This window comes from Rhamphochromis sp. 'chilingali' (assembly GCF_963969265.1).
Source record: "Rhamphochromis sp. 'chilingali' genome assembly, chromosome: 9".
Taxonomy (NCBI): Eukaryota; Metazoa; Chordata; class Actinopteri; order Cichliformes; family Cichlidae; genus Rhamphochromis; species Rhamphochromis sp. 'chilingali'.
Window position 1 is genome coordinate 30508330 of NC_137936.1, and position 27064 is coordinate 30535393.

Below are 27064 nucleotides of genomic sequence, written 5' to 3' on the forward strand. Positions count from 1 at the left end.
AAAACAGGCACTTATTAAACTCAAATACATCTTTGTGGATTTGCTCCAGCAAAATACTCTTAATATGTACACTTATTATCTTCTCCAGTAAGTGGGATTTTGAGCACTAATCGTGAGCACCCACATAGTAAGAGTGTATGACAATAACAAGATTTAATACATCATGTAATGGTCCTTTCACTTGATTAACGGTTTACTTTTTGATGCATAACACTGGGTAGAAAATAAACATGTTTTCCTGATAATTAACTCATCAACTAGATGACTAGGAAGTGCATTTATACGTAACCTATGCATATTCTTGTACGCTATATACTATACGGAGCACAAGGATCTCTACAAATGTTTTTTTTTTTATAAAAAGAAAAATCCAACGGAAGTAAATCGGCTTAATGGGCAGAATTAGAGGGGTCTGAATCCAGGGTAGGATTAAGGAAAATTGTGTGAAATAAAAGAGCGAGTGATCAGGAATGACTGTGCGTCTGTCTGGAGGGGGAGGGCGGGAGGAGAGAGAGGGAGAGAGAGAGAGAGAGAGAGAGAGACATTTTCATCCAAACCGCTCCGTTTTTTCCACAGCCTATCTCTTCTGCGCGGCTAAGCGCAGCTCCCTATTGTTTAAACTGTGAGGGGGGGAAAAACATTCCGCTTGTTCTATAAGCGCACCCAGTGAGTCATTTTTTTTTTGTTGATGTGATGCTCGTTTATGACTGCTCTGAATGCTGCATTCATTTTCAACTTCTCCGAATTCTCCACTTAGACTTGAGCTGCATCATGAATAGTTTGGGGGCACCTTTGAATCGCATACCTCTGGAATGGTGGGGATTACACAGCCGAAACCTGGAGGGCATGTAAACGCAGATGGAGTTTGGGATTTATTGCAAAATAAGGGAAAGATGACCGTCTTCTCATTGTACTTGCTTTTGTGCGCAGATCTACTGGATTTAGCCGTCGGTAAGTGTGACCCTTTCATGCCATTTTCACGCAGTGGGAACCTCTCACAGCTTTCCGATCTATGCGTGGGGTCTAACAATATCCGAACTGTCAGTGAGTTGAGGCATTCGTTATGTGACAGCGAATCAGGACTACTAACTGACCATTAACAGGACAGCCGGGTGGAGGCGATCGGTACCATTCTCGCCACATGCCAACTTTCACCCTACTGACTAACCAAGTCGTGGAAGAGTGAAACCAACGAATAATGGTCGGATTCAGTTCAGGCTGCAAGATGTGCGGTGTGCGTGTCTATGTACTAAATGGAAACGGAAGAAGAACGGTAGCAGTAGGCCTAGTTATGTAGTTAGTCTTAATTCATCTGCATCGACTATCACGACCAGCTTGCATGACAGCACCTACTTCTGAGTACCGCACAAGTATAGCTCCAATGCTGAAGCGCACTCCAAGGCGTTTGTTGATCGTGGGTTTTGCACACCAGATAGCGCCTGAGCTCAACAGATATTAAAGTTGATGCGCTGAAAAACATTGAAGTGCGTCTTTTAATGCAGATTTCCGCCTTCAGCGCGGTCTGCACGGCACAGCGGTGGCATCATTGTCGCGTGTTTTTATCCTCCGTTGATGTGTTTCGATGTTGGGGGATGAGAACACAGCACTGATGATATTTTACGCGAATCCTGAATGTTAACCAATATATATAAGCTATGTTTTACAGAATGCTAAAGCTGTGAGCAATAGGATTGTCTTTTTAGGGCAGAGAGTGGAGTGGTGATGGGACTAGGATGTTGCACTGGAATTTAGGAAAAACACATTCAAATATGTGCTGCAGATAAGAATCTGCCCTGACATTTAAACATGTCCCTTTATTGTTTTGATATTGCTTGTCACACCTATGGACCCAGTGGCATTTGTCAAAGGCTTTTTTGCCTTCTGCATGGATATTTATCATGGAGAGCTTGCACTAAAAAACAGAACTATAAGCACTCTTTTTTTTCCTTACTGAAGAAGCAAAGTATAACCCTGCTCATTCGGCTGGAGTTATAGGCTCAGAGTCAGTGCTAGCACGGTGGTGTTTGAAGGGCTTCAGAGGAGAGTTCACCCTTGGCTACAACATCACAGCAGCAGCATGCTGTACAAACCAAGATGTTAACCTTTCTTGCATAGCTGAGGATTTTGTTATTTTAAAGTGTTCTGACCTTTGCAGACGTATAGGAAATCATTATGAGCCATTTGGGCTTAACATATTCTTAGATGTTTAAAAGCCTCAGGTGTTTGCTCAGATGAGGGTGAACTGCACAAAGGTTCTGCGCTGCAAGTAGGGTACTTCAGGAATGGAATCATACTTATTTGAAATGGGTTTTTCTTTTGGGGTTTTATTATATCGCTTAGGAGAAATGTTACATGAAGGTGTTAATATTGTTAACCGTGTCAACAGCAAAAGGCAGAATTTAATTTTAATAAATAGCAAGAATATGGTTGTACACTGTAAAAAGAATAACCCTATTCAAATAAAAAAAAATGATGTCCGGTTGTCACATCCAAAATATTTGGCTTTATAGAATCCAAATTGAGTCACTTGATATGACCTGATACTTTTATGTTGATATAAACAATATTACTAGACTTGACTGAAACTTTAAATTTTGCATTGATCCAAATAGATTTTTTTACATAGAACCATATTTTAATTATTGAACCAAGCTAATATATTGAAATTTAACCAACCTAATGTATTCACATTCGAACCAAATTAACATGAACCAATATGTTTGTATTGAAGCCAGGTAATTGATTTACATATATTCAAACTATATTTTTTACATTTCATTTTATTTCAGTTCAAAAATGCTCTGCATTTCCTATAAAAAACAAGACAGTTGGCCAACCAATTATTTCAAAATTATTTATTGTTCCAAACCATTTTAACTATAATCAATAGAGAGGATTAGTAATATACAGATTTAGTGCTACGGCAGAAATGATTAGAGAAATGTTTGTTTTATAAAACCTGCAATCTTTTGAAAACCAGTATAAAACCTGCAACCTGTCTAAAACTGGCATAAAACCATTATAAAAACTCTTTTTAAACCAATTTGCAAGTACTCAAACATGTTTATATGTGCACTGTGCCTGTACAATGTAAAAAAAATAAAATAAATCTACACATGTATCAATGAAATCAACTTAAATCTCCCTTTCAAATGGGTGTTCTTATAAATTTTGAATGTAGAATACCACTGCAGGCCAACCAAGCAAAATAACCAAGCACACATGCACATGCATGTGCACATACACATACACATGCATGCAAACACACTACTGTGCAGTGTTAAGTTCACAATTAAGTTTGCGAATCTTAGAGGTCATCTTGTTAAAGTCAAGCTCCATCATAATCTTTTGAAGAGCCTCAAAGGTGAACCTGAATCCTCGTGGATATTCCATATTAAGAGCATAACAGAGTTCAAAGACCATTGCCACTCCAGCTGCCACAGAAGGCAACTCATTCAGGACTTCCACACCATCAATGATTATCCCGATGTCTCGAGGCTGATGTAGGAGGCTTGAGTTGTCCCTGAAGACGAAGAGTGCCATGGTGGTACTCTGCAGCTCTTCCTCAGCTTCATCTTTCTGGGATATCTTGAGGTAAAATATGGAACAAAATGTACAAGTGAAGAACTGAAGTCTGGCACACCTGATAAATCTTTGACCATAATAAACTACTATTTTGATAGTTGTTTGGTCACAGACTATTAGAACAATTATTTGCCTAATCAGATTGTGAATTGCATAATCATTAAATTAAATCAATAGTGGAACATTTTCATAAATGTTCCACAAAGCCCAAGAAAAAAAAAAGAAAACAATACAGAACCCTAAGATATTAACTTGATGAGTTGATTAATCGTTGCTGTCCTACATTAATCACTGCATTTAATAGCAGAGTTGTCAAATTTACATCAAGAGACTGCATCTCATGTAGAGACAGAACAGATATGGACATACCATGTATTCTTTTATCAAGTCCTCAACACATCAGCAAGGTGAATGAGAGGATAATGAGGGAGAGTCTAGATTATTATGAAATGTTTAAAAAGGATGTGCAGTGTAAATGCAAAATGATACCTGTTCAGATTAAATGAAAATGTATGCTTCAGCCATGGAATGGATGGAGCGATCTGTGGTTCTGAAAGCATACAGAAAAAAAAGAATAATGTTACTTCTCTATAAAGCACATTACATAGAAAAACCAAGAAATACGTAACATGACATACCAAACAGTCTACAGACCAGCCATTAGCGACTAAGTTTGGCATAGGGTCAATTTTTTGCTGTTAAAATTACAATTTCTTCAGAAAATGCACATTTTTCCGAGCCGCGCCTGAAAGTCAATTGAAGGAATTAGTCTTATGTCACTGATCTTATATGCTGGCGTGTTATTTCTGTCTCTAAATCATGCACATTAATAATTATCTTTTGCGCTCAGTGTACACACACATAACACACAGATATTTATATGAAGAGAGACAAACGTGCGCGCACAAACACAAGCTTGTGTCTAGAAACCGCGAGCTCACCAGAAAAATTCAAACGAAGCGGAGCACGGAGTTATACTATGAATGTTATGAACTATGAACTTATGCTAGCTAGCTGTATCCACCACCGATGCATCGTGGTAACGCTAGCTAGTTAGTATACTGGTAAAAAACGGCTTTTTGCCTAACTTGCATTCCCGACTGTGATGGTCGGTTTCTGGTAACCAGTTCTAACATTGCGCAGGATAGCTAGCTAGCTTATAGCTAGCAGCTACAATCATGCAAAAATTAGGGGTGGCTGTCGACCCAGCTTAAATGGGGTTATTTTCTGCAATTTTGGCAATACAAATTATAAAAGCTTTTGTAACACACTTGGCTTTACTTACGTTTATTTTCAGATGAAATTAATCAAAGATGTGACACGATGTTTCCAGCAGCCATGCAGAATAAAAATGGGTCCCGGTCTATTTCTGGTGGGCGTGTTCAAGTGCAAATCACTTTGACTCAAATTAAAGATATTATCTGTTCAACATGAAAAGAAATATATGTTTTGAGAGAAATCAAAAACTTTGCGTTGTGTCCTTTGTACAGATATTTAGTTTCATCCAAATCAAAAGTGGTATTTTAAAATGCAAAAAGAAAGGGTTTCACAATCAAATCAATGATTTTATTCTGTTTTGAATGGCACTTATTAGATTGAATGAATGACTGCATGTTAGACTTTTTTCAGTGTACTGACTTATGGTCATGCTGGTTTTCTGGTTTTTATTTGTATTGTTGAAACTAAATTGATTGACACTGACACACACACACGCTTACACACACACACGCTTACACACACACACACACACACACACACACACACACACACACACACACACACACACACACACACACACACCTCTCTCTGTCTCTTTCTCTATTTATATAAATTTTTCACTGATATTTAGTCAAAAAGTGCTGTAAAACAAAGTCAGTTAATAGTATTTCAAAACAAAGTTAAAATGTAGAATTAAGTTAAACAAGAATAAAATAAAATAAACAGTGAAAAAATCAGACAATAAGAATCTCAATAGAAAGCCTGGTTAAACAAAAAACACACAAACAAACAAAACAAAATGTTTTTTCTATTCTAAGTGCTTTTTTTTTTAAAGATGACAGAGAGACAACTAAACAAGGTTGGAATGGGAAGCAAAGTGTAATTGTCACAGATTGAAAGGCTCTGTCCTCTCCAATCTTCTGTCTCATATGACTAACAAATAAAAACAGTATTGGTCATTTAGTCCATGCACCACTCCTGTCTGTTACACGTGTTTCAGAGTCTGCTACAGTTCTACTACACCTAGCTTGCACCTACAAGCTAACCTTAGTAAAATTTAATAGTTCAAGCATTTGTTTTTTTGTTTGTTTGTTTTTAACCATGTTGCAAATTCACGGTATGAAGAGCAGGCTACATAGTCTATGTCTGGATTCTTATTTTTGAAGAGTTACTTTGTAATGCATATTTTATGCCGCCATAGAGCTACAGAATAGAGTGCACTGTGTGAAGTGTGATATCCCAGCATACATTGTTTTATCACATATGCTGCTGTATTGCATAACACATTTTTCCTTGTGTTATGAACTATGGCCTTAAAGCAAGGCTACCCTGGCTGTCAAGGCTAACAAACAACAATTAGACTATTGTCAATAGCTAATAATAGTTTGCTGCTACCATCCCAAGGATTGTTTTTTTTTTAAAAGTCAGATATAAAACTTTGCTAAGCAAAGAGAACCAATTACTTTATGTATAAAAAAAGTACCTTTTCAACCTCAGAACTTTATAAGATGCTACCTGCCTTGATCTATACCCTCTCCAATGAGAAAGGATTTTCAATAGTATCTTGAAATCTGTCCAGAAAATCATTAGCATATTCCTTGAAATGGGAATTTGCCCCGAGGTGTTCAAAACCACTGTTGTGAAATTTCTGTTGAAGAAGCCAAATCTAGACTTTGGAATCCTAAATGATTACAGGCCGATGCCAAAAATTCTATTACTGAGAAATATATTATAAAAACCTATTTCTAGCAGATTTCTACATTAGAAAGAAAAAAAGTTCAATCAGGTTTCAGAGCTAATTGTAGCACAGTGACTGCACTCATAAAGACTTTCAGTAACCTGAGGCATAGTGCTAGAAAGGGCTTGGTTAAGGTTCTCTTAGATTTAAGTGCAACATTTGACACAGGGGATGTGTGTGCATTTGTCTGACTGAACAAACTTTTCTGCTCAGCCACTTCACTACAAGGTTACAATCTGTGCATGTGTCCTCAAAGTGGACTAGAAAAACTGTATAATAAGATAACCTATGCCTCTGCGGTGTCTACAGCTGTCCATATGTGTGTCTGCAAGAGAGTATAATCCTAGCCTTAAGCTCCCTCATTGACTGCCTGTCAGCAATAAATAAATGGATGAGTAATAACTTTCTGAAACTAAATGAGTACAGGAGAGAAATTCTATAAGTAGGCCCAAAAGCCAAAACGATGCAATATCTCAAAAAACTATTTTAGACTCTGTCCTAGGTTTTTCGCCCTGTATAAGTAAAATATGTGGTATTTGTACAGCTGCGAAAAATGATCAAAGTGTGTGCATTCCAGACTAAGCAAGATATTGAAATTCAAAATCATGCTTTCATCAATGAAATGAATTTTTGACTAGTCTTTCTTAAAAGTCCACTGAAAAAAAAGTAACTCATTGAGGATTCTATGGTTAGACTTTAAATGATAAAAAAAAGAAAGAAGAGTGAACCCGTATTCTACTCTTCCCAACATTGTAAAACCAGCCTACCTCAAAGATGCATGATGTCCTTTTACAAGCTAGTAGATCCCGTAGCTTTCAAGCTACCCAAAATCCAACAAAATAAGACTGGAGACATAATTTTTCATTTATGTCTGGAAACTGTGGCATTGCCTCTCCAAAGATATAAGAGAGCTGGGCTCTGCTTTAATCCTTAAAAACACTTAAACTATCCTACTCTTGGATCCAGTTAAAGTATCCAAGAGATACTTCTTTCTTTACGATTTTTTCTTCTTTAATATAATTCACATTTACTGTTTCTATTAGTGTTTATTTTATTACTTATTCTGTTAATTTGTTTAGATATTTCCTTCTTATTAGTCTTGAGGCACTTTTCATGGACAAAAAAATGATTTGTTGATTATGTTGAATGAATGGCATCTTCTGTACCGAGAAAACGTTTGCATCAAGAAAAATGTACTTCTCACAGGCCACATTTCCAATGATTCCAATAATACTCGCAGAATCTACTCCACTTCATAAGCAGCAGAAATCTTCTTCCCTTTCTTCAAAGTTGAGGTTGTAGCAAAACTAAAAGCTGCCTCAGTGGTTTACTGTAGCAACAAAATAATTCCCCCTGCCTGTTGTGGGGCTGCTGTGCCAAGTTTGGAGGTATCCTTGATCAAATTTGAAGTACAGCTGTTGTCATTCCTGTCCTTTTCATCTACAAAAGCCTTCAAAATGATGAAAATACTTTCACCACAGAAAAAATTCTACTACTCTACTGTTTTTGTTTGTTTGTTTGTTTGTTTTTTTCCTAAGCTACCTAGATGTAATCAGACTTTGAGTAAGTTACACTTCATGGAGTAGATAGAACGGATTACACTGGGAATTTCCTATTTTGTTTTGTGACAGCTAAAGAAACAGCAAAGAGAGGCAAAATTTTAACAGTAACATGTTGCTTTTTTTTAAAAAGTAATTTAAAAATTGATTAGTTTGCTTGAATTGCAGACCTAGCATGTTAGGTAAGTCATTATAATAAAAATCTGGCAGTCTCATAAATAATATAAATCTGTTTGTTTCTTGTTAACATGTAACTAAAATCGTACTCGTTAGAGTACTAAGTATAACAAAGCTAAAGCATGTCAGTGAGTTTCATTTTGAGGTGTTAACATCACTGCTCTTAGCGCTAGCATGTTTGCTTGCTTGTGTCCTTCAACTCCAAAGTGTTGCCAAAAAGCTGTTTTATTTTTCTGGTCTTGGTGGTACTGACTTTTTCATCTTTCTAAAACCTGAGCAAGAAGCAATCATGGTGCAGAAGAGTGAGTGAATTACTGACAGGAAGTCTGGCTCTTAGTGTATGTATCTACATGTTTTTCTGTTGTGTCTCATGTAGTAAAGGTACAAAAATGTTCCCAATTCTTTGTTTTATTTTCAGTGGAAAAACACAACATTAAAGAACCAGGTGTTAGCCAGTTTGTTATAACATTGTTAAACTATATAACTACAGGGTTTAACCATTCAGAAACCTGATAGTCGAGACCAGCTGTTTCTGAGATGAACATTGGTCAACTTTTGTGTGTGTATTTATTTTGCCCTTAAGCTACTGACCTCACCTATGACACCATCTAAAAATGAAAGAACTTTCAAATAGGTTGGTACAACATGGTATTACTGTCTGTATTACAATGCCATTTAGGAAAGAACAAAATACTTCACAGAGCCTCAGAAATTTCATTCAGAGATTAAGAACTAGAGATAACAGTGTTCAAAACTGAAAGTATATCAAACTGCAGCCTTTTGAAGTTTTTTTTTCCAGACAAAAAGAGTTGGCTTAGTATTCATTTCTGACCTAGACCATTTCCTAATAGAAATTAGATCGTCTCTAATGCTTTAACACATTCCTGTTTTAACTTTTTAGATCAAACTAAGGATGAAGTTTCTTACTAAACAAATCATAAATATCATTTTAATCCATACTGATGTGAGGGCTTTTTTGAAAGCTACATCTTGCGCAGTCTCACAGTTTGTGACATTTTTCTGTCCGATGAATTTTACGTCTTCCTTCTGAGTTTTATATAGACTGTTAGAAGTGTATAAAAGAAACATTTGATATGTGCATTACTTGTGTGCCCTTGGCTGAATACAGATTTGTTGTAAAATGTTTTAGGCTGATGTCTAAACAGCTGCTTTTAGGTTCACAGGTTTTCCTGTAAAGTACTAGATGTTCTGATTTTATGTAGATCCAGAAATGGGGCAGGCAGGCTCAAGTGATTTGTTACCAGAAGACTCAGTCAGGAAAATTACAAGGATAAAAGAGCAGAATAATTGATGTTCATGTGTTACGGGTCAAAGGGATTCGGTGCAATATCAAAAATAGGTTAAAACAGCACTATCAAACATACTGATTCAGTTGATAGAGTCGCTGTCAATGAAAATAAAGAAACTCAGTCAATATAAAATTGTGTCAGTACAGCAGGCTGTGAAGTGGCAATTATGACATGACCTGTAGGCTATGTTTTAAAATCTGAGGGAAGGTCATCAGTTTTTGATGTAATTTCTTTAAAAACGGCTTCTTTTAAAGCCTTCTGTTAAAGCACCAAGGAGAATGTGTTGTCTCAGACCACAGTGGTGAAGGCTGGTTTGCAGATTGTGTATCATATCAGTGTTAACAGATTTAACAAGCACTGGATCTCAGATAGGTTTCCGGCGCACTGTGACTGCCTGCTACTGATGGCTGGTCTTGACTCACAGGAAGTGAAGAGAGATTTGGCCTGGAAAATGGGTTGTTGTCATGCAACTATCTGACAATCACCAAGCTTTCCATCACACTGCAGCTCTCAGCAGTTATATAAAATGATTATGCCCAGATTAGAAGCCATTTTCATTGTTTCATTTCATTTGCTATTGTTTGCTTGACTAGTCAGTGTGACTGTGTAAATCATTTTATATACACTATATATACTGCTAATAGTGTATGGGCCTTTTAGCAGATACACTTAAACCAGATTGCTGTGGAAATACAAAATAGCCCATTTGATTCTATTGCTGTAAAGTAGCAGCTTGAAGAAAAAAATATGAGTGCATGTCATTTTGACCCAATAGCATGCAGCTTTATCTGGTTTGACTCCCTTAGTGAGCTCATGCTGAACATACTTACTGAAGTACTTCAATTACTCAAGTACTTCAATGAGCAATTTAATCAAAAGGTGGCAGATTCCATCTAATAACTGTACTGAAAAAAAAAATCTAAACTTTGGAACCTATGAACACAAATGCCATGTGTAAAACTAATAGTAACAAGAACAAAATGCATATTTTGTAGGAAACTTGAGTTTTTATTTCACTACCTTCTGTCTCTAATTGGTGAGTTCAATCAATTACAAAAATGGAAAATGTATTAAATATTTCAGTTCAGTTAAAGTCTGTTTTATTAATATAGTGCCAGTTCACCTTAACATTCATTTCAGGGCTGTTTACTTTGTAAGCACAATGCTTAACAATTGTTTAGAGAGAAGTCCAACAATTCCCTTTGAGCACTTGGCAACAGCAGTTAGGAAAAAAAAAAACCCTTTCAACAGGAAGAAACCTCAGACAAAGCTAGGCGCGGGGAAGGTGGCCATCTGCCTCCATCGGTTGGGGTGGGGGGAAGGTGAAAAGAGAAAAGAGGAGCGCAGATAAACAACAAACAACGTCAATGCAGTAATAACCATTCAGCAGGTGTATCAGGTCAGTAACCACAGAAAAACATATGGCACCGGAGAAATATAGAAAAAGTAGACATATAAGAGCACAGAGACGGAAAAATATATAATCACAGCATGCACTATAAAATTATAACAGAGGGAATGTGCTAAGTGCGCCATTTAAGGTTGTCTGGGCATATAGCAGCATAACTAAGGGATTGTTCGGGTTAAGTTGAGCTGTACCTAACTATAACTTAATCAACTATAAACTTTATTTTGAATTTATATCTGTAAAGGAAGACCTGTTTTTTTTGCCTTCCACCTCAGCATTGGGTATCTTTTGTCTCATGAAATTTCAAAAGCTCTGTTCCTAAAATTTATGATGAAATATCCATGCACTGAAAGTAAGAAATCCAAAATCTGCACACAGCAAGATATGATTATCTAAAGTAACTCCTGCATTGTTTTCTGACACTGCTTTTCAGATTTTCAGACATAACTGTAAAACTCTTAGAGCACACAGAATTCCCACATTGTTGTGTTGATAAAAGTCTGAGAACAATGTGCTATTTCACAGATGGATTCTGCAAACTTTTGCTTTTATCTAACAAGGCTCAAACACTTATATGCTTCAAGTTTTCCAGCAGCATGGCTGAAGAGGTTTACCAGTTTCCTATGACGCTTGCATTTGCTTTTCACACTGAAGTGCAGGTGTTTTTGAAAAAAAAAATGCTGGCCTTGAGTTTTTTCAAAGAAATCTATGCCAATATCACAATTCCCTAGAATGGCTGAAACAGTGGCACGAGAGTAAGAACAACACATTTTGAGAATTAGCATACACACCAGCTATCTGCTTTTGGGGTGAAACCAAAATCATCTGTCTGACATTTTGGACAAGCTAAAGTGTGGTTTTTGCAGTAGTCCAGTCACTGAGAAGCCATTACCATATTTTATTTACAGCTAGCATCTTAGCTATGGGGTCTGCATCCAAGATGACTTGTTGCCTAGTAGCCTCGGGCCCTAGGAGTGGACCACAGTTTTTATGAATGTCTACTGCAATTCAAATAATGCAACAGAATCTGCAACCATCATGACAAATTTGTCCTCCCCCACTACCACCACGACAGCCTCTGGCGTGGAAAGTGGTAAGAGGCAGAATCGAGGAAAAATGAACCTTCCTTTGCCTGTATAGCTGAAATACGTTTGTGTTTTCAAGCAGTGATGTTAAAATGATCAAATGAAAATGGCTCTGATTAGTGGAGACAAGTAAAGGCTTGGGGCAAGAAGTTCAAAGAGCACAGTAACTTTCTTTACTACCCTTGTGGACCTTCATACACAGATGTAGGCTGGCTTGCTGATGTCTTTGGCTTGTGTGGGAGTTTGAAGTAACTCGGATTCCCTCAGCAGCTGGTGGTTTGCAGAGATAGAGAAAATACAGAAGCAAAGTGTCTGTATTTTCTCCCAATGTTCTCCCAATGATCTCCCAAATGGTTACATAGAAAGGGAGTATATCGTTCCTGTTCATGATCTTTAGTAAGCAGTAAAGTTTTGTCAAATAGTATAATATGTCCTTTTACCAGAACTTTTAAAAATCCCATTTTATTACAGAAACTTGTGTTTCTCAATTTAGCAGCCAGCATAACGAGGGATTTCTTGGCAAGCTTTATCAGCACTTTTACAATATTCTCCTCCCACCGTTTCCTACATGCTAATATGGATTATGTGGTTTTGCTTATCGTGTTCAAACATAGGTGCTGAGTAATATCAATTGGTCCGTCACTGTGTCCCAACATCAGTCTATTTATTTAGGGCTGTGAAACTGAATTGTATATGATACATGAAACATATCAGCATCCAAAGTTTATTGCAAGACAGCTGAAATGTACACTGCTGCGCACAGTCTTTTGTATACAAACATTCTGTTTCTTTCTGCTAGTGATCTGACACAAATGGAATTATTCAAAGTCATGGTGACCTCAAAATCTAAGCTTGCGTTTTTGTTACAGTATGTACAGTATATCAAGATTATCTTAAGAAGAAACAGTTGTATTGCATTAGCAATAAATTATATTGACTCAAAGATAAAATGCAATATAGAGGAAAATTAACATTAAAGTATATTGTGAGAAACATTTTACTTACTAAATTGGCTCAAATATACATGACAGTGCTTTAACCTAAAAGGAAAAAGCCCTTTTTATGCTTTCATATACACACATTGTGTAGTAACTGTAAATATTCTAAATCACTGCTTTGCTTTCCCAGTTTGATTCTTCTGGGTTTTTTTTAAAAAAAAAATGTTTGCAGCTATTCAAAGCCATCTTCAAGCCAGTGAATACAGCATTGCAGAGGTTTCATGAAAAGTTCAGATTAGGCATGGAAAAAGGAAGAGATGGCAGAGGAGGGGGGAAAAACAGCTCTAATCGACGCACTGACGTCACTCTGGAGCTGTGCAGATGGAAGTAAAGAAGGATTGTGTGGGCTATGAATCTTGTGCATATTGACTTCCTCCATATAAGCCACCAAAATAAAAAAATCAAAAAATCATAAAGACATCAATCTGCACTCACAGGAGTAGGTATTAGTGAAGTTTCACAGACAGTCAGAATATGATAGGACAAGGCTGTGTTCAGCCTGTAACATCTGTCATTTCTGATAACATTTATCAGCAAACCTTTGATCTGCTGTAGAACTTGTCATGCAAGTTCAGAGAATTAATCTTCTGAATATGCGACATGAATTATACAATAATAGAAATTGTGGGTGCATATGGATTATAACTTGCTTTAAATATAATTATTTTACTTCAGTTTTTTTCTCTAAAGATTATGGTTAAAATTGCAAGGAAGCTTTATCTTTTAGGATGCTTACATGCAACTTTGGCGCTCGCTTCTGAATTTTTATATAAAGGAGGACTTGTAATGATTAAATCTATTCTTTCCCAATAAAACTGCCAGCATTAATTTCACATATGCCTGGTACCAGGTGACTCTGGTATAAAAAAAATTATTTGGAAAGTGGAAATAATAATGTGAGGGAGCTTGTGTAATGACTCATCACTGTTAGTTTCTTGTACTGCTGTTCTTCCTGGAGGAAATAATATGTAAAAAGAAAGTACACGTGTGAGGTCTTGGTGTGAGTCTATCCTTTTCTGACTGTGATCTCTTAAGGCAGGCAAGCAAGATGTTCCAGTCTGTTCAAATTATAAATGCTTGTGCTTAATCTTTATATGGTAATCTTCCTATTGTATTGTTTTACTGTCATAACAACTTGTGGATTACTCATCTATTCTTGTGTTGTTATAAACACGTTTTATCAACAGGGAAGTTGCCCTCTGGTGGACAAAATATAGAACATCAACACTCATTACATGGTTGACTGGTGTTTCTCTGATTTTAATTTATCGCCCATCATAAATGCCGATACAGATACATCAGCAAATAGATAACATTGACCAATATTTTGGAAATGTGAAGCAAGAAAGTCTTTAGTGTGGCTGTTGGCAAAGAAATAAAATCTTGGATTATCACCTAATGTTTCACAGTTTGGCGTAGTGGTACCAAAAAAGAGAGACTCAAGAAAAAAAGGTCTTTCTGCACATGTACAACAGGACTCCATTCTGTAGTATGGACTCAAATACTTCAGTTAGATACCTACTTGACATTGCAGAGGTACACATAAGGTATCCCAAAGTTTCAATGCCTCGATAAAGAGCCTTGAGCAATATTAGCTGCAAAGTAGAAAGTTGGATGGACAGTATTATATGTTCCATTTCGAAGATTTTTGTGCTTTGTTTTCATTTATTTTGTTGTTTGCTATTCACTTTTACACTATTTTTTTTTTTTTTTTTTTAGGAAAGAAAGCACTTTATTGGATTTAGGAAAAGCTTCTGGCTGGCAAATATTTTTGTAGATATGGTCAATGTCTGATTGCAGTCTGTCTACTGTTTTTATTGTATCACTTTTGTATATTTTACGCCAAACAGAAGTTTGCAGGCAGTGTCAAAGCTCACAAATTGTAATTACATTTAATTAAAAGTCATCTGTTTTTTAACTAAAACAAGTGAGCCAGAGATGAATAGTAACTGCTAATTGGTATGCTTTCAAATGATACTGCCTAAGGGAGGTGCGTATAATGTAAATAGAATTTATTCTAGGACGAAACCTTGTGGCACTCCATAATTAACCTTAGTGTGTGAAGAGGACTCCCCATTTACATGAACAAATTTGAGTATGTTAGGTAGATATGATCCAAAATACTGCAGTGCAGCTCCAGCGCGTGCTCTAACCTCTGTAATAAAATATTATGGTCAATAGTATATCGAGCGCTAGCAAGACAAGCACAGGGTTGCTCTTGCTATTGATACCATTACACCAATTCGTCACAGTATTGTGTTGGTCCTTCTTTTGCTGTCCAAACATGACTGACACATTGAGCAATGGACTCTACTAAACTCTTAAGGTGTGCTGTGATATCTGCCACCAAGATGTTAGCAACAGATCCTTTAAGTCCTTTAGGTTTAGAGGTGGGCCCTCCATGGATTGAATGTGTTTGTCCAGCACATCGCATAGATGCTCAGTTGGACTGAGATCTGGGGATTTTGGAGGCTAAGTCAACACCTCAAACTCGCTGTGCTCCTGATACCATTCTTGAATCATTTTTGTTTTGTGGCAGGGCGCATTATTTGGGGCACATCATTAAGAGGTCACAGGCAGCCACAGTGACTACTATTTTTATGACAAGATGTGCATGATCTGCAATAGTGCTTGGGTAGATGGTACACGTCAAAGTACCTTCTGCATGGATGCTGGAATCCCAATTTCTCAGCAGAACATTTCCCCAAACATCACACAGACCAGGGAATCTTCTTTCATTGCTCCATGGCCCAATGCCATGCTCATTGTTGGTACTTTCGGTATATTGCTGGTTTATCACTGTTTGCTCAGTGGCTGAAACAGTGGCACTTTTGATAGGTACTGACCGCTGCAGATTGAGAACACCCAATAAAAGTTACAGTTTTGGAGATACTCTACCCTAGTTCTCTAGCCATCACAATTTGGCCCTTGTCAAGCTCAAATGTTGACAATTGCCCATTTTCCCTGCTTTTAACATATCAACTCTTTCAAAATATTCACTTCCTCTCTTATATATCCCACCCACTAACAGGTGCCATGATGAAGAGATAATTAGTGTTATTCACTTCACCTGTCAGTGATCATAATGTTGTGCCAGATTGGTGCATTTTTACAGTCACAGATGATGTGTTGTTAACAGCATGAGCACTTTTACTATGAACCTTCTTACAATGACACTGTCAAATTCCTATTGCGTATATTGTTTGTTGTTTCTAAAAATGCACTCTTTATCTACATTCAGTGTCTAATACAAATCATCTCGTTGTTGCTAAAAGACAAATGTCTAAAAGGGAATTATGCTGTTGTTTGTTTTTATCTTGTGGATTACAAAAAAAACAAAAAATGAAACATGTAGTCAAACTGTAATGAAAGTGATGACTATCAGGTGGGAATAGGGAAAAGGAAACCCTGTGCAAAATCATTTTGCTCTGATGCGACAGCGTGAAGTTAGCCCTCGGCCATGGATAAAGTTTGTGCCGAAACACCCCCAGTGGATTGTGATTAATCAATCTTAGAGAGCGGTATGGGGAAGTGATGGTAAGAGGGAAAAGGAGTAGGTGGAAAAGTGCCTGTGGGGGTTGTGCACTTTTAAGTGGGAAATAAGTAGATCAGCAGACCAAAAAACCTCTTCATGAGGTTTCATCATGAGTCTGAATTAACTGTTGAATCAAAGATGCTGATGAAAAATTGAGATGTTCCATCTGCTCTCTGGGTTCTGCTGTCAAACCCACTTCTCCAGAGTACAAACAGTATCCTGTCACATAAAGGCGAAAAGGCCATAGAAGTCCCAACCATGTTTGAACCCCTCAAAAGTAGTGTGTACATAAAGATATAACATTAAATATAAATTGACAGCGTGACTGTTGTATTGTGTTAAAACAATGATTTTCATTCATTAATGAGTTGATTAACAGGAGTATAAATCCATCCCTTTTGAACCTAAAAAAAAGGGTCAAAGTTTACTGACTCAAACTGACACTTGAGGTTGGCTGAATGGAACAAAATACGCCACAGGAAATTGTTTGGGCTTACAGCTGTGTTATGCAAGACAGTTACTTATTATGTATGTATGGAGTTAATTGCATATTGGCAGATTCTTTACATTAAAGGATTTAGGTGTGATTGAAGAAATTATAGGGAAATTAGTGTACTAATAGTGTTGGTTACAGAAATTTGTAGCAATTCTGTTTTTGATCTAGTTTCTAACACTTCAAAGTAAAGATACGTTTACATTCATGACATTTAACTATTTATTCTGTCTAGCATGCATTAGTTTAGTACCTGTTTGGGAAAAATAGGAACAAAGTGGTATTGAATTCCTTTCCTGTCATTTCACCAGTCAGATTTTTCGTACCCAGTCAGCTGTTCAGATTCCTCATGTGGCTGCCTTTTCCAAGGGGAGTCGAATGTAAGAGAAAGCTCACATTAGTTCTCGTCACAGCTGACTGAACATTTGGATACATTCTGCTGCATACTGAGACCTTCATCACTGCAGAATAGCACAAGATAGAATATGGCAGGTTTAGGATGCAGTTAGTAATAAATTCAATAGAGTGTATTATCAGTTTTGTTTGCCAGTTTATCCAATCCATTTTTATTTGCAAACTCAACAAATATGTATGTCTACCTTCAATTTCTGTGCTGTAGAAGAACAAAAAGTGAGGAAAAACTCAAAGTACTTAAACCTGATTGAAATTCAGCGAATTGTCGTTGTTATCAGACATCTGATGCTACAAAAGCAAAACAGATGTCATGTAATTAAAAGTAACCCTGTGGTGCTTTTCTATTTTTAGGGCAGAGCTGTATATGACAGTTGCAGATCAAAATGACACCCCTCTGTTTTTGTGTGTTTTCTTTCCTTCTTTCTTTTTTATGTGAAAGCTAAGGTCATCACTTTAGATTTCTTCACTAATATCTTCATCATAGCACAGATAATATGAAATCATTGTCACTGTAGTATATAAGTTACTGTAGTTATGAGTTAGGCTGACTATTCACTCTTTTAATGTATTGTGTAATAGACATCTGTCACCCTCACCGTACTGCTAGTTTCCACTCTATCCACCCATCTTCCTGATGGGACAAATCCTAAAGTTATCAATATTCAGGATAATAGTCTCAGAGGAAGAGTAATATGAATGTGTCAGTAGGATTGGAGTATTCATAACTCCACTTCCTTATAATTCCATCCTAGGCTACACAGCACTGAATATTAATCCTATCATTTTAGCCCTACCTATGAGGAAACACATCAGATAACAAATGGATTAAATTGTACTGAATCAAGAACAGGTCTGTCTGAAACAAAAAATTTAGTATTTTGTTTATCTTGAAATACAAAGTTAAAAGAACCTGTGTTTGATAATGATACATTCATAAGTCATTAGGTCGATTGTTAATCTGAGTTTAAAAGACGAACCTTTGTTGCCTTTGTTGTTGCCTTGGAAAAATCACTTCCTGCAGTGCTACAAACACCTTATAGACAAATGACATTCAGTAGTGGAGAGTCAAAGGAAGCAACCTTGTGCTCTGCTAGTTATTAGACATCGCATACTGTACATGCTGACAAAATAGAAAAAGAACAATGAAAAACATAGACTAACAATTTCAATTTAAAGATACAATGTCTCTCTTTTTAAACTTGGCTTATCCAGCCAATGGGGGAATTTTGCTAGAATAGTTTATGTCCACTTTTCTTCTTCATGAAATTAAGGGTCTTTTCAAATCAATACAAAGATCTTTTGAGGGATTACCTTTATCCCATGGTGAAACTTTCTGCCCTAATATGAGTGCTCTGTTCCTAGCTGACAAAACTCCATCTACCCATCCAGTAAAGATTTAGAGGTTTGCAGAATCTATGCATTGAAGCTCTAATGACATAAGGGTCACCTATCACCTTGCAACGACATTTCATCAAGACATCCATTCATCAATCTGTTGTTAGCAATTCACAAGAATCACTAGTCCTACAGTAATGAGTTTAACTGAATGTGGATACAAAAATCCCACAATGCGTGGTCACCCAAAGGTATCATGAGCTGAATGTCCTACTGTTGTTTTTGTTTTTTTAATTTTGTGTGATTTTGTGATAAATACAACAAAATAAAACTAGTACTGGTACCGAAAAAAAGAAGATTTATTCATAACACATGTGAAAAGACCCAGGAAAACCGAGTTAACGATAAAAACGATAACAAAATAACGCTGAAAACCGATAAAAACCCTGAAAACCATACATTTCACACCTGAGCCTCAACTCTCGCGGTCCGGTACCAAACGACTCACGGACCGGTACCGGTCCGAGGCCCGGGGGTTGGGGACCGCTGAATTATGGGACAGAGCTACTTCTTCTTCGGGGTTTAACGGCAGCTGGCATCCTTGTACTTGCAGTGCTGCCATCTTCTGTTTCAGTCCGTTATTACACTCTTAAATCCTACTACTTATTCCTGCGTCTTTTGTGATCTTACAAAGCTTCAAACGACGCGTCGACTATTAAATTAGTCGTCGACGATTTTAATAGTTGACGTAATCGTGACTAGTCGACTAATCGTGGCAGCCCTAATAAACATGAATGTCTCTGTATTGTAAGTATGCTTTGACATTTACAGTTGTATGCGTGTATTTGCTTTCTGCTCATTCAGTCAAATACTGCACATTCAATAGATTTTTAAAAGCATCCATTATGCTAAATACATACATGGATAGTAATGTTTGGAATGTATAATATTACAGAATGTTTAACTAATGATGTGACATTTTTAAATGTTAAGGTCATGCAGATGTTGAGTTTGGAAAGTGTTCTAAAGTGTGCATCATTAACTGTCAGAAATCATTACAATTTCTAAACACAATTTCTCAACAAAATCTCTTCTGTCATTTTCTTTGTGTTGACTGTGCCAAAGCAGGCATTGCATATTCATTACATTACAACAGCACATAATTATGACAGCAATTACAACAAATGTTGGGGCTGGATTCATTATGGAAAAGAAGCTTGTGTGTGTGTGTGTGTGTGTGTATTGTTGTTAATGTTTCTCTGTGCTTCAAAGGTTTTGGGGAATGAGATGGTCCAGTCACAGAGGAAATGGAGTGGAGAAACATTAAACCAGCTTTATCCAATAAAAGTGTCTCTTTAACAAAACAAAGCAAAAAATACATAAATAAACAATAAAAAAAAATTAAATAAAAAATATGCTTGTGTTGTTTACTGGGATATTTAGTAATGCTGATGATTTTTAGTTAAGATTCTCGTGTTTGTCCATTCATATATTCATTTGAAGGGACTTTCAGTTGCAAAGCTGATTAGAAATACACCAATTGCAATTTTTTTTGGCTGATTTTGAATTCTGATTTTTATTTTTTATTTTTTTTTTATCAAAGTATGACCTATCAAGACCACTTTTGCTAATTATGATTTTCTTTTCTAAGAACTTCAATTGATGGTGTATACAAGTACAAATCAAGCTTTATTCATTAAAAAAGTAATTTTCATAATAAAATATTTACTTGCTTATATAAAAATTGAAAATAAAATCTTCTGCTCTGGAATGTTTAATGTTATAATTTTACCTTACCAAAAAATAAAAAGCAGGTACAACAGATTTTTATAACAAAACACATGTCATTTATGTGCATCATTTCCCATATGGTTTCCAAGATGTTTTCAGCACAACTTTACCAGATAACAAGACATTGATCCTTTGGTTTTACACTCTTCTCTAAAATTTTAGTCATATCTACTTTGATCCTTTGTTCACATTGGGGGCTCTGGCTTGTGTCTCGCACTAAGCTCTGGATTGCTTTAGCTACTTTGGACTACATTTATGAAACGGGGCAAAATAGCATGTGAGTGTAATCCCCCAAAATTAGTATCATCTCTTTTATTAATGATAATCAACAATAATAAGCATGTGCGGACTGAATTGATATTTGTTGGATTTTTTGGGATTCTATCTGCTCACCAGTCATGGGTCTTCTTTGACATATGACATATTGTTTGTTACATTTCAGTGGGTGAAGTGCTATGACTGCAGGGAGTCCATAGTTCAGCAATTCTCTACTTGTGCTGTTGTACTACTATGTAGTTTATCATTGTCTTGCGGAAATAATACATTGCTCTAAAACCTTTGCATACATTTTAGTATGGCTAGTGCGTTTCTATCATCCATTTTATGCTGCAATTTCCGATGCACTCTGGACCGTTAGAGTTGCATGACCCCTCTCCTCCTTAGTTTAGAGAATGTAGTGTCAATGTTTTCCAAAAAGAATTTCAAATTTTGTCTGACCACAAAACAGTTTTCCTATTTGTCTCAGAGCATTTTAAATGCGTTTTGGCCCAGAGAAGATGGTGTTTCTGGATTATGCTCACATATGGCTTCTTTGGATGATAAAGCTTTAATATGTGTTTGTGGATGCCACAGTCAAGTGTGTTCACAGACTGTGGTTTCTGGAAGTATTCCTGAGCCCATGCAATAATTTCCATGACAGAGTCATGCCTGTTTTTAATGCAGCGCTGCCTCAGAGCCAGAAGATTGTGAACATACAGCACTGATTTTCAGCCTTGTCCCTTGTACACAGAGGTTTCTTCAGATTCTTTGAATTGTTTGGTGACATGATACACTATAGATAGTGAGATATTCAAAGTATTTTAAAAAATTTTTTATCCAGGAACATAATTCTGAAATTGTTCGATAAATTGTAGACAGAGTTTTTTGCAGATTGGGTAACTTTTGCCCCCCTCAGATGCTCTTTTTATACTCAGTTTACTGCCCTGGAAAAAAAGGGGAAAAAAAGGATACTGCCCTGTTGCACATTACCCTAATTAGCTAAGAAATGTTCCTCAAGTTAAATCTTTTTAGTAAAACTTACTTTTCAGCTTGTTATCACCCTGTCCAATCTCTTGTGAAACATGTTGCTTCCATAAAATTAAAATCAGTTCAGTGTTTGTTATATGACTGATTAAAATCAGCCGAATAACTGCTATTTATAGTCGCCGCAGTGTGTGGAGTCATAATAAACACTTTTCCCTTTCAACATCTGTGTCATCCTTTTCCTTTTTTAAGTGTGCAGTTACTTCCACTGCATTGATTTTATAATCATTAGGTGCCTACATTTTCACAGGTAATGTGTTCCATTAAACAGTTGTATCTTGTTCCTTCACTCAGTATACTATTTCAGTATAACTAAACAGATTCTGTTTTGTTTTCTGGGCTTAGTAATGACTCCATTTTTAGTAGATTCTACCACTGTTTGGCATATTTGAGCTCTAATTTAGTTTGCCCAGAAGGCAGCCTTTTTGCATGATTAGCTACTGTCTTGATAAATTAGATGAGCATAAATTCTGTGAAAACTACAGTAGCTTCCTCTAAACAGAGAATACTGACCTTTATTTTATATTCTCAGCAATAGCTTTACAACAACTATCAGTAGTTAAACATTTTCTTCTGTACAGAGAGATTGCTTTTGCATCTTCAATTGTTATTGTAACTTTTGGCACATGCCACAAATAAGTAAAGGAAACCAGATCAAACTAAACACAATAAAAATGGAAAGGATGCCGATTTATTGCTCTGGTTCTCCAGTAAACAAGCAGCACAATAAAAAATAAACATTTTTAAAAGAATGCAGAGTTCTCCAAAGGAACATTTGGGTCTAGTTAAGTGGCTCAGGATCATTGAAAAATAAAATCTCATTTATAGCCTCTCTTGATCTGTCACCTGTTCTAGATATGCACACTACTTCTTAAATTAAGGATTGTGGTTGTCACACAGCTAGACTTTGGGCAAGCGCTGTGGTCATGGTGAGTTATCCTTATCAAGTAAGCAGAAATAATTAGTTCAAAACCCACTGCTCTTTCATCTTAGCCTCTTCTGAAGCTACTCACACAGTTCACTCAGCATGATGCAAGCTACAAAGTAGTTCGTTTACTGTAAGGCTTACATAGTGAACTGGCAGTGCTGAAGCATTCCTGATAAATGGCCCTATTAAGGGAATAGAGTGGGATCTAATTATTATTATTATTGGTTATGTTGTTATGCTGCTGCAAGATACTATGCCAGGAGAGAAAAAAAAAAGCTGTCACCTGTATTTGAGTCTCATCAGTGGTCAACTGTGCTGACAGCAGAGAGACTGTAGAACTGTAATCTCATATAAATTCCATGTTCCAAGGGTGTGCTCAGACAACACTGTGATGTATGAAGTCACTGGTAGAGAAAAGGGCAGATGACGAAGCTGCAGACTGTTTGATATTCAGGGTATACTTCCTTAGGCTGACCTGAGTAGTAATGCCCTTGCATTTCAGTCACTAAGGAGACAATATACAATGAAAAAAGTCTCTTTTTTTTATTAATGTATGAAATATCTAATGATTTATTAACTGAGTTTATAGTATATAATATAATAGTTGTTCCTTCCCTTCCTCACTGCATTATATTTTTTAACCTAAAAATCTTCACAACACTGACACTACTTGAAAGTTGTGTTTATCCTTTAGGATAAAATTTTTTATTTATTTATTTATTGGTATTTCATGTGGTTTTAGTTTTTGGATAGTCACAGACCTTGGTATTGATCTCTTAACATCAAAAAATCATGCTGACTTATTGAATGCCAGCCAGGGCAGAACGGATTTTAAAAAAAAAGAACAATACCAAGAATTTCAAAGCAGGCTGAAATTAGTGCACAATCTCACTGTTGGGTTCTCTTTTAAAAAGGGAACAAGTGTTACTTGGAATGATGTGCTACAGGGAACACATTGGTCTATCCGGTCGTTAAGTCTGGCATCACTAGCCGTGTCTGGCCCTAAACTCTGCTGCAGGTCCACATATTAAACGATCACTGTGGCATTACTGAGAGTTGAAAAACTGTCTAAAGTCTTTCATCTTTAATAAAATGATCAGCGTTCTGCTCTACCAGGTGTAACAATTGAGTTTAGCATCCATGAAAACAGAATTTATGACATTTAACGGAGTTAGAAGTTAGCAGGAAGTTAGCTCGCTAGCTTCCATCTAAATACAATATAGCATGTCCTGACTGCAGGGTTTTGGAAACAAATTAAAACGTACAGCTCTGCACTTCCAACATAAATGAAGACAGAAAACTAAACAGCATTGACGTTTGTAGGGTTACTGAATTTTGGCTAGCTGGTATATAATGATGTGCTACGTGACTGCTAGCGACACAGCTATGCTAGCATAATATAAACAAGCTAACTTTTTTTCCACTCGATAAAAGTTAACGTGAGGGTTCTCGGTGGTCAGGAACAAATGTAATCGCATGGCAGGATGCTCTAAACGGACCAAACTTCAGCCAGGAGAACAACTGAGAGGAATCCATCCACAATACGAGGTTAGTCATTCATATACTGCTGCATGGGCGGGCTGTAGTTACATCGTAAGGTTTTAAAAACTGAGCTTAAATAAATGATTAGCGGTAATAAAAGCCGAGGGAGGTCAACAGTGATCACTGACAGTTTTTAGGAGCTTTTTGAGATTAAATAGAAGAAAATACAAAACATTAAACATGTTAACAACACAAAAGCCATATTAAACACAGACTACTTTAGGCCCGGAAGTAGGATTCGTCACGTCATCACTTAAAGACCGGATAGCCAGAGCTACCCTGTTTGGCTTTGCAGGCTGTTCTCACTCCAAAATACCATCTTAGGTCTGCCCCCCCTAAAATGCTCCTCCATCATCAGATGTATTTCTGCTTTGAACAGCACCCAGACAAAATCAACCTCTTGCCAAGTGCTCTGTGGCTGAGAGCCAGCAATAGGTAATCAATAGAGATTTACAGGAGAACTTTTCCAAGTCATCAGTGCATGACATCTTCACTGTCACTTGACTACAAACATCAAAGTTCAGCATTAAGGGGGGGGGGGGGGGGGGGGGGGGGGGGGGGTGTAATTTCTGTCTCTTGTGTCTCTTAACTGAGCTGGATTATGAAGCAGCTCTCAATCTCTAACTATCCATATTTGGTTAGTTAAAGCAAATGTGTGTACAAGGAATATAAATCACTCCCTCTTTAGCACTGTATTAGGAGTTGTTAATGTACTTCATCTAGGGGCCAATGGAAATAAATTATGTTGCTATATTTTGTTGTTCTTGTTAATATGATGTTCTTTATTTGGTCTTGATTTATATACTTAGAAGGGATTTCATTAACCATCATTATATTGCTAAGTGGCTAACCAGATGCATTTACATGTATAAATGAATTTTGAAGCTGCCTTAAACACTTCTGTATTAGCAAATGCTGAATTATGCTGCAGGTCTTATTGCTTGGGAAGGCTATAAGATAAGAACATTGTGGTAAATTACATAAACAGTTCGACACATCTGTTTGAGGAATATTCATCAAATTATTGATTAAAGTTTAGGTAGAGTCTGGTAGTTGACTTCAATGGCACATTCAAATCTTGTTTCCTGGTTTGCTGTCTTTTATGGACCCTTTCAAATACATGTACACCAATGACCAATAGTATGGAGTATTCATTCACAAAAACAGTGAACTTTAAGATTACATGAATTCACATAAATTACATAAATCAAGTCATCAACATTCTAGCATATACATTTGGATATGGATTGAACCGATTTTGTTTCAAGCCACTATGGCAAGGAATACATTTAAGAGAAATTGGGAAGCACTAATATTATCCACAGTGCTTTTGCAACAGGCCAGAATATTTTGTTGAGAATTACAGTTTTTGGAATTTCAGTAAGTACACTGCCTCGGGCATTGTGTCCTAAACCCTTTTTTTTTGCCCTTTTTATGTAAAAAAAATGAAAATAAATAAATAACAAGACACATCGTAATTCCATTATCCACTAACATGTTAAAAAATACTGCATAAAAAGTCATGACCCACAGGTTCAGTTCTGCCTTTCTCAAAGCTTGAAGCATTTTGACAAGTGACAAAGAACATTAAAAATACTGAATAACAGGTATTTCTAATAAAACCCTGAGAAACTATCAGCATTCATTTCTCTACGTATGTTATAATTGCATTTATCTAAATGTCCAAGACTATGAAAAATCACATTGGATCTTTGATGGAAAAACTTTATTTCTCATCAGTGCTTCACAACAGTAGCATAACTAAGCAAATTAAAACTTTGTACCATTTAATGTTTTTTAAAGGAACATAATTGAGCAGTTCTGTACTGCAATAAAATGTGAAACAGTACAAAAAGCTTTCATAATTCATAAGCAACGATTTCTCACACGGTGTCACGTTCACATTTCTCATTATCCAAGCTTGAATCCATTTGGAAAAATCACTTTGATATACAGTAAATGGGCATGGATTTTAATATCAGTATTTGATTTCCATTCTTCCTTTTTTCCACAGTGTTCTGATTTGCTGATTCGTATCAGTGCTCCATGTTCCTTTTAAATTTTGCTTCATGCAGCATGCTGTAATGATGCCAGTTGGAGCCATACAGCATCACTCTTATGGAGAAGCTTTGGAATATCATTAGCTGTCCTTTTGCTATCTCAAGCAATTGCATGTGAGCGACATGGAAGTCTCAGCTTTCCGTTATGCAGCTAAACCAATGGGAAGTCCATGTTCTTTAGTCACATGTATCACTTTTATATAAGCAGCTTAATCATTTATAGTGAGTTTTCTTAATGACTTGTTTCTAGATCTCCACCCACAGTTTACATAATATTGATACTTTGAATTAACTCTGGTTAAGTGTGACGTCTACTATCATTTTGTCATTGCTATCATATTCTCTTGGAACATCAATTTATAGAGTTAAGAATACATGTAAAACATTTGTTTGTTTTATATATATGCAACATGTACGCAAAGTAATAGTTAAACTATGACATAACAATAACTTAACAATGGCAGTGACATAACATACCTAAACTAGATACCTTTTGTCCAACTTTTTTTGACCTTACCTGTCAAAATAAAAAGGTCAACAATGGTGACAAAGGTGAAGTTTTAATGATATGTGAGCTACAATGTAG

General features: G+C 36.4%; 1 protein-coding gene and 1 long non-coding RNA gene across 4 annotated transcripts in view; one reads left to right on the forward strand and one right to left on the reverse strand.

Annotated features, from left to right (window-relative positions):
- Positions 1-544: 544 nt before the first annotated feature.
- The window catches only part of igsf21a (immunoglobin superfamily, member 21a), a 194024-nt gene continuing 167504 nt past the window's right edge, over positions 545-27064 (forward strand). For 2 of the 3 annotated variants that reach the window (XM_080891828.1, XM_080891830.1), the window contains exon 1: positions 562-951. In XM_080891828.1, coding sequence (XP_080747954.1) covers positions 813-951 — 139 coding nt within the window. In that variant the 5' untranslated portion in view covers positions 562-812. Of the gene's footprint in view, positions 952-27064 lie in introns of all 3 variants that reach the window. The other variant, XM_080891829.1, reaches the window with a different exon arrangement.
- Positions 3164-5196, reverse strand: LOC308403085. The gene is made up of 3 exons (XR_013972856.1): positions 4871-5196; positions 4075-4135; positions 3164-3588 (listed from the first exon to the last, which is right to left on the reverse strand). It is a non-coding gene; the product is annotated as an uncharacterized lncRNA (long non-coding RNA).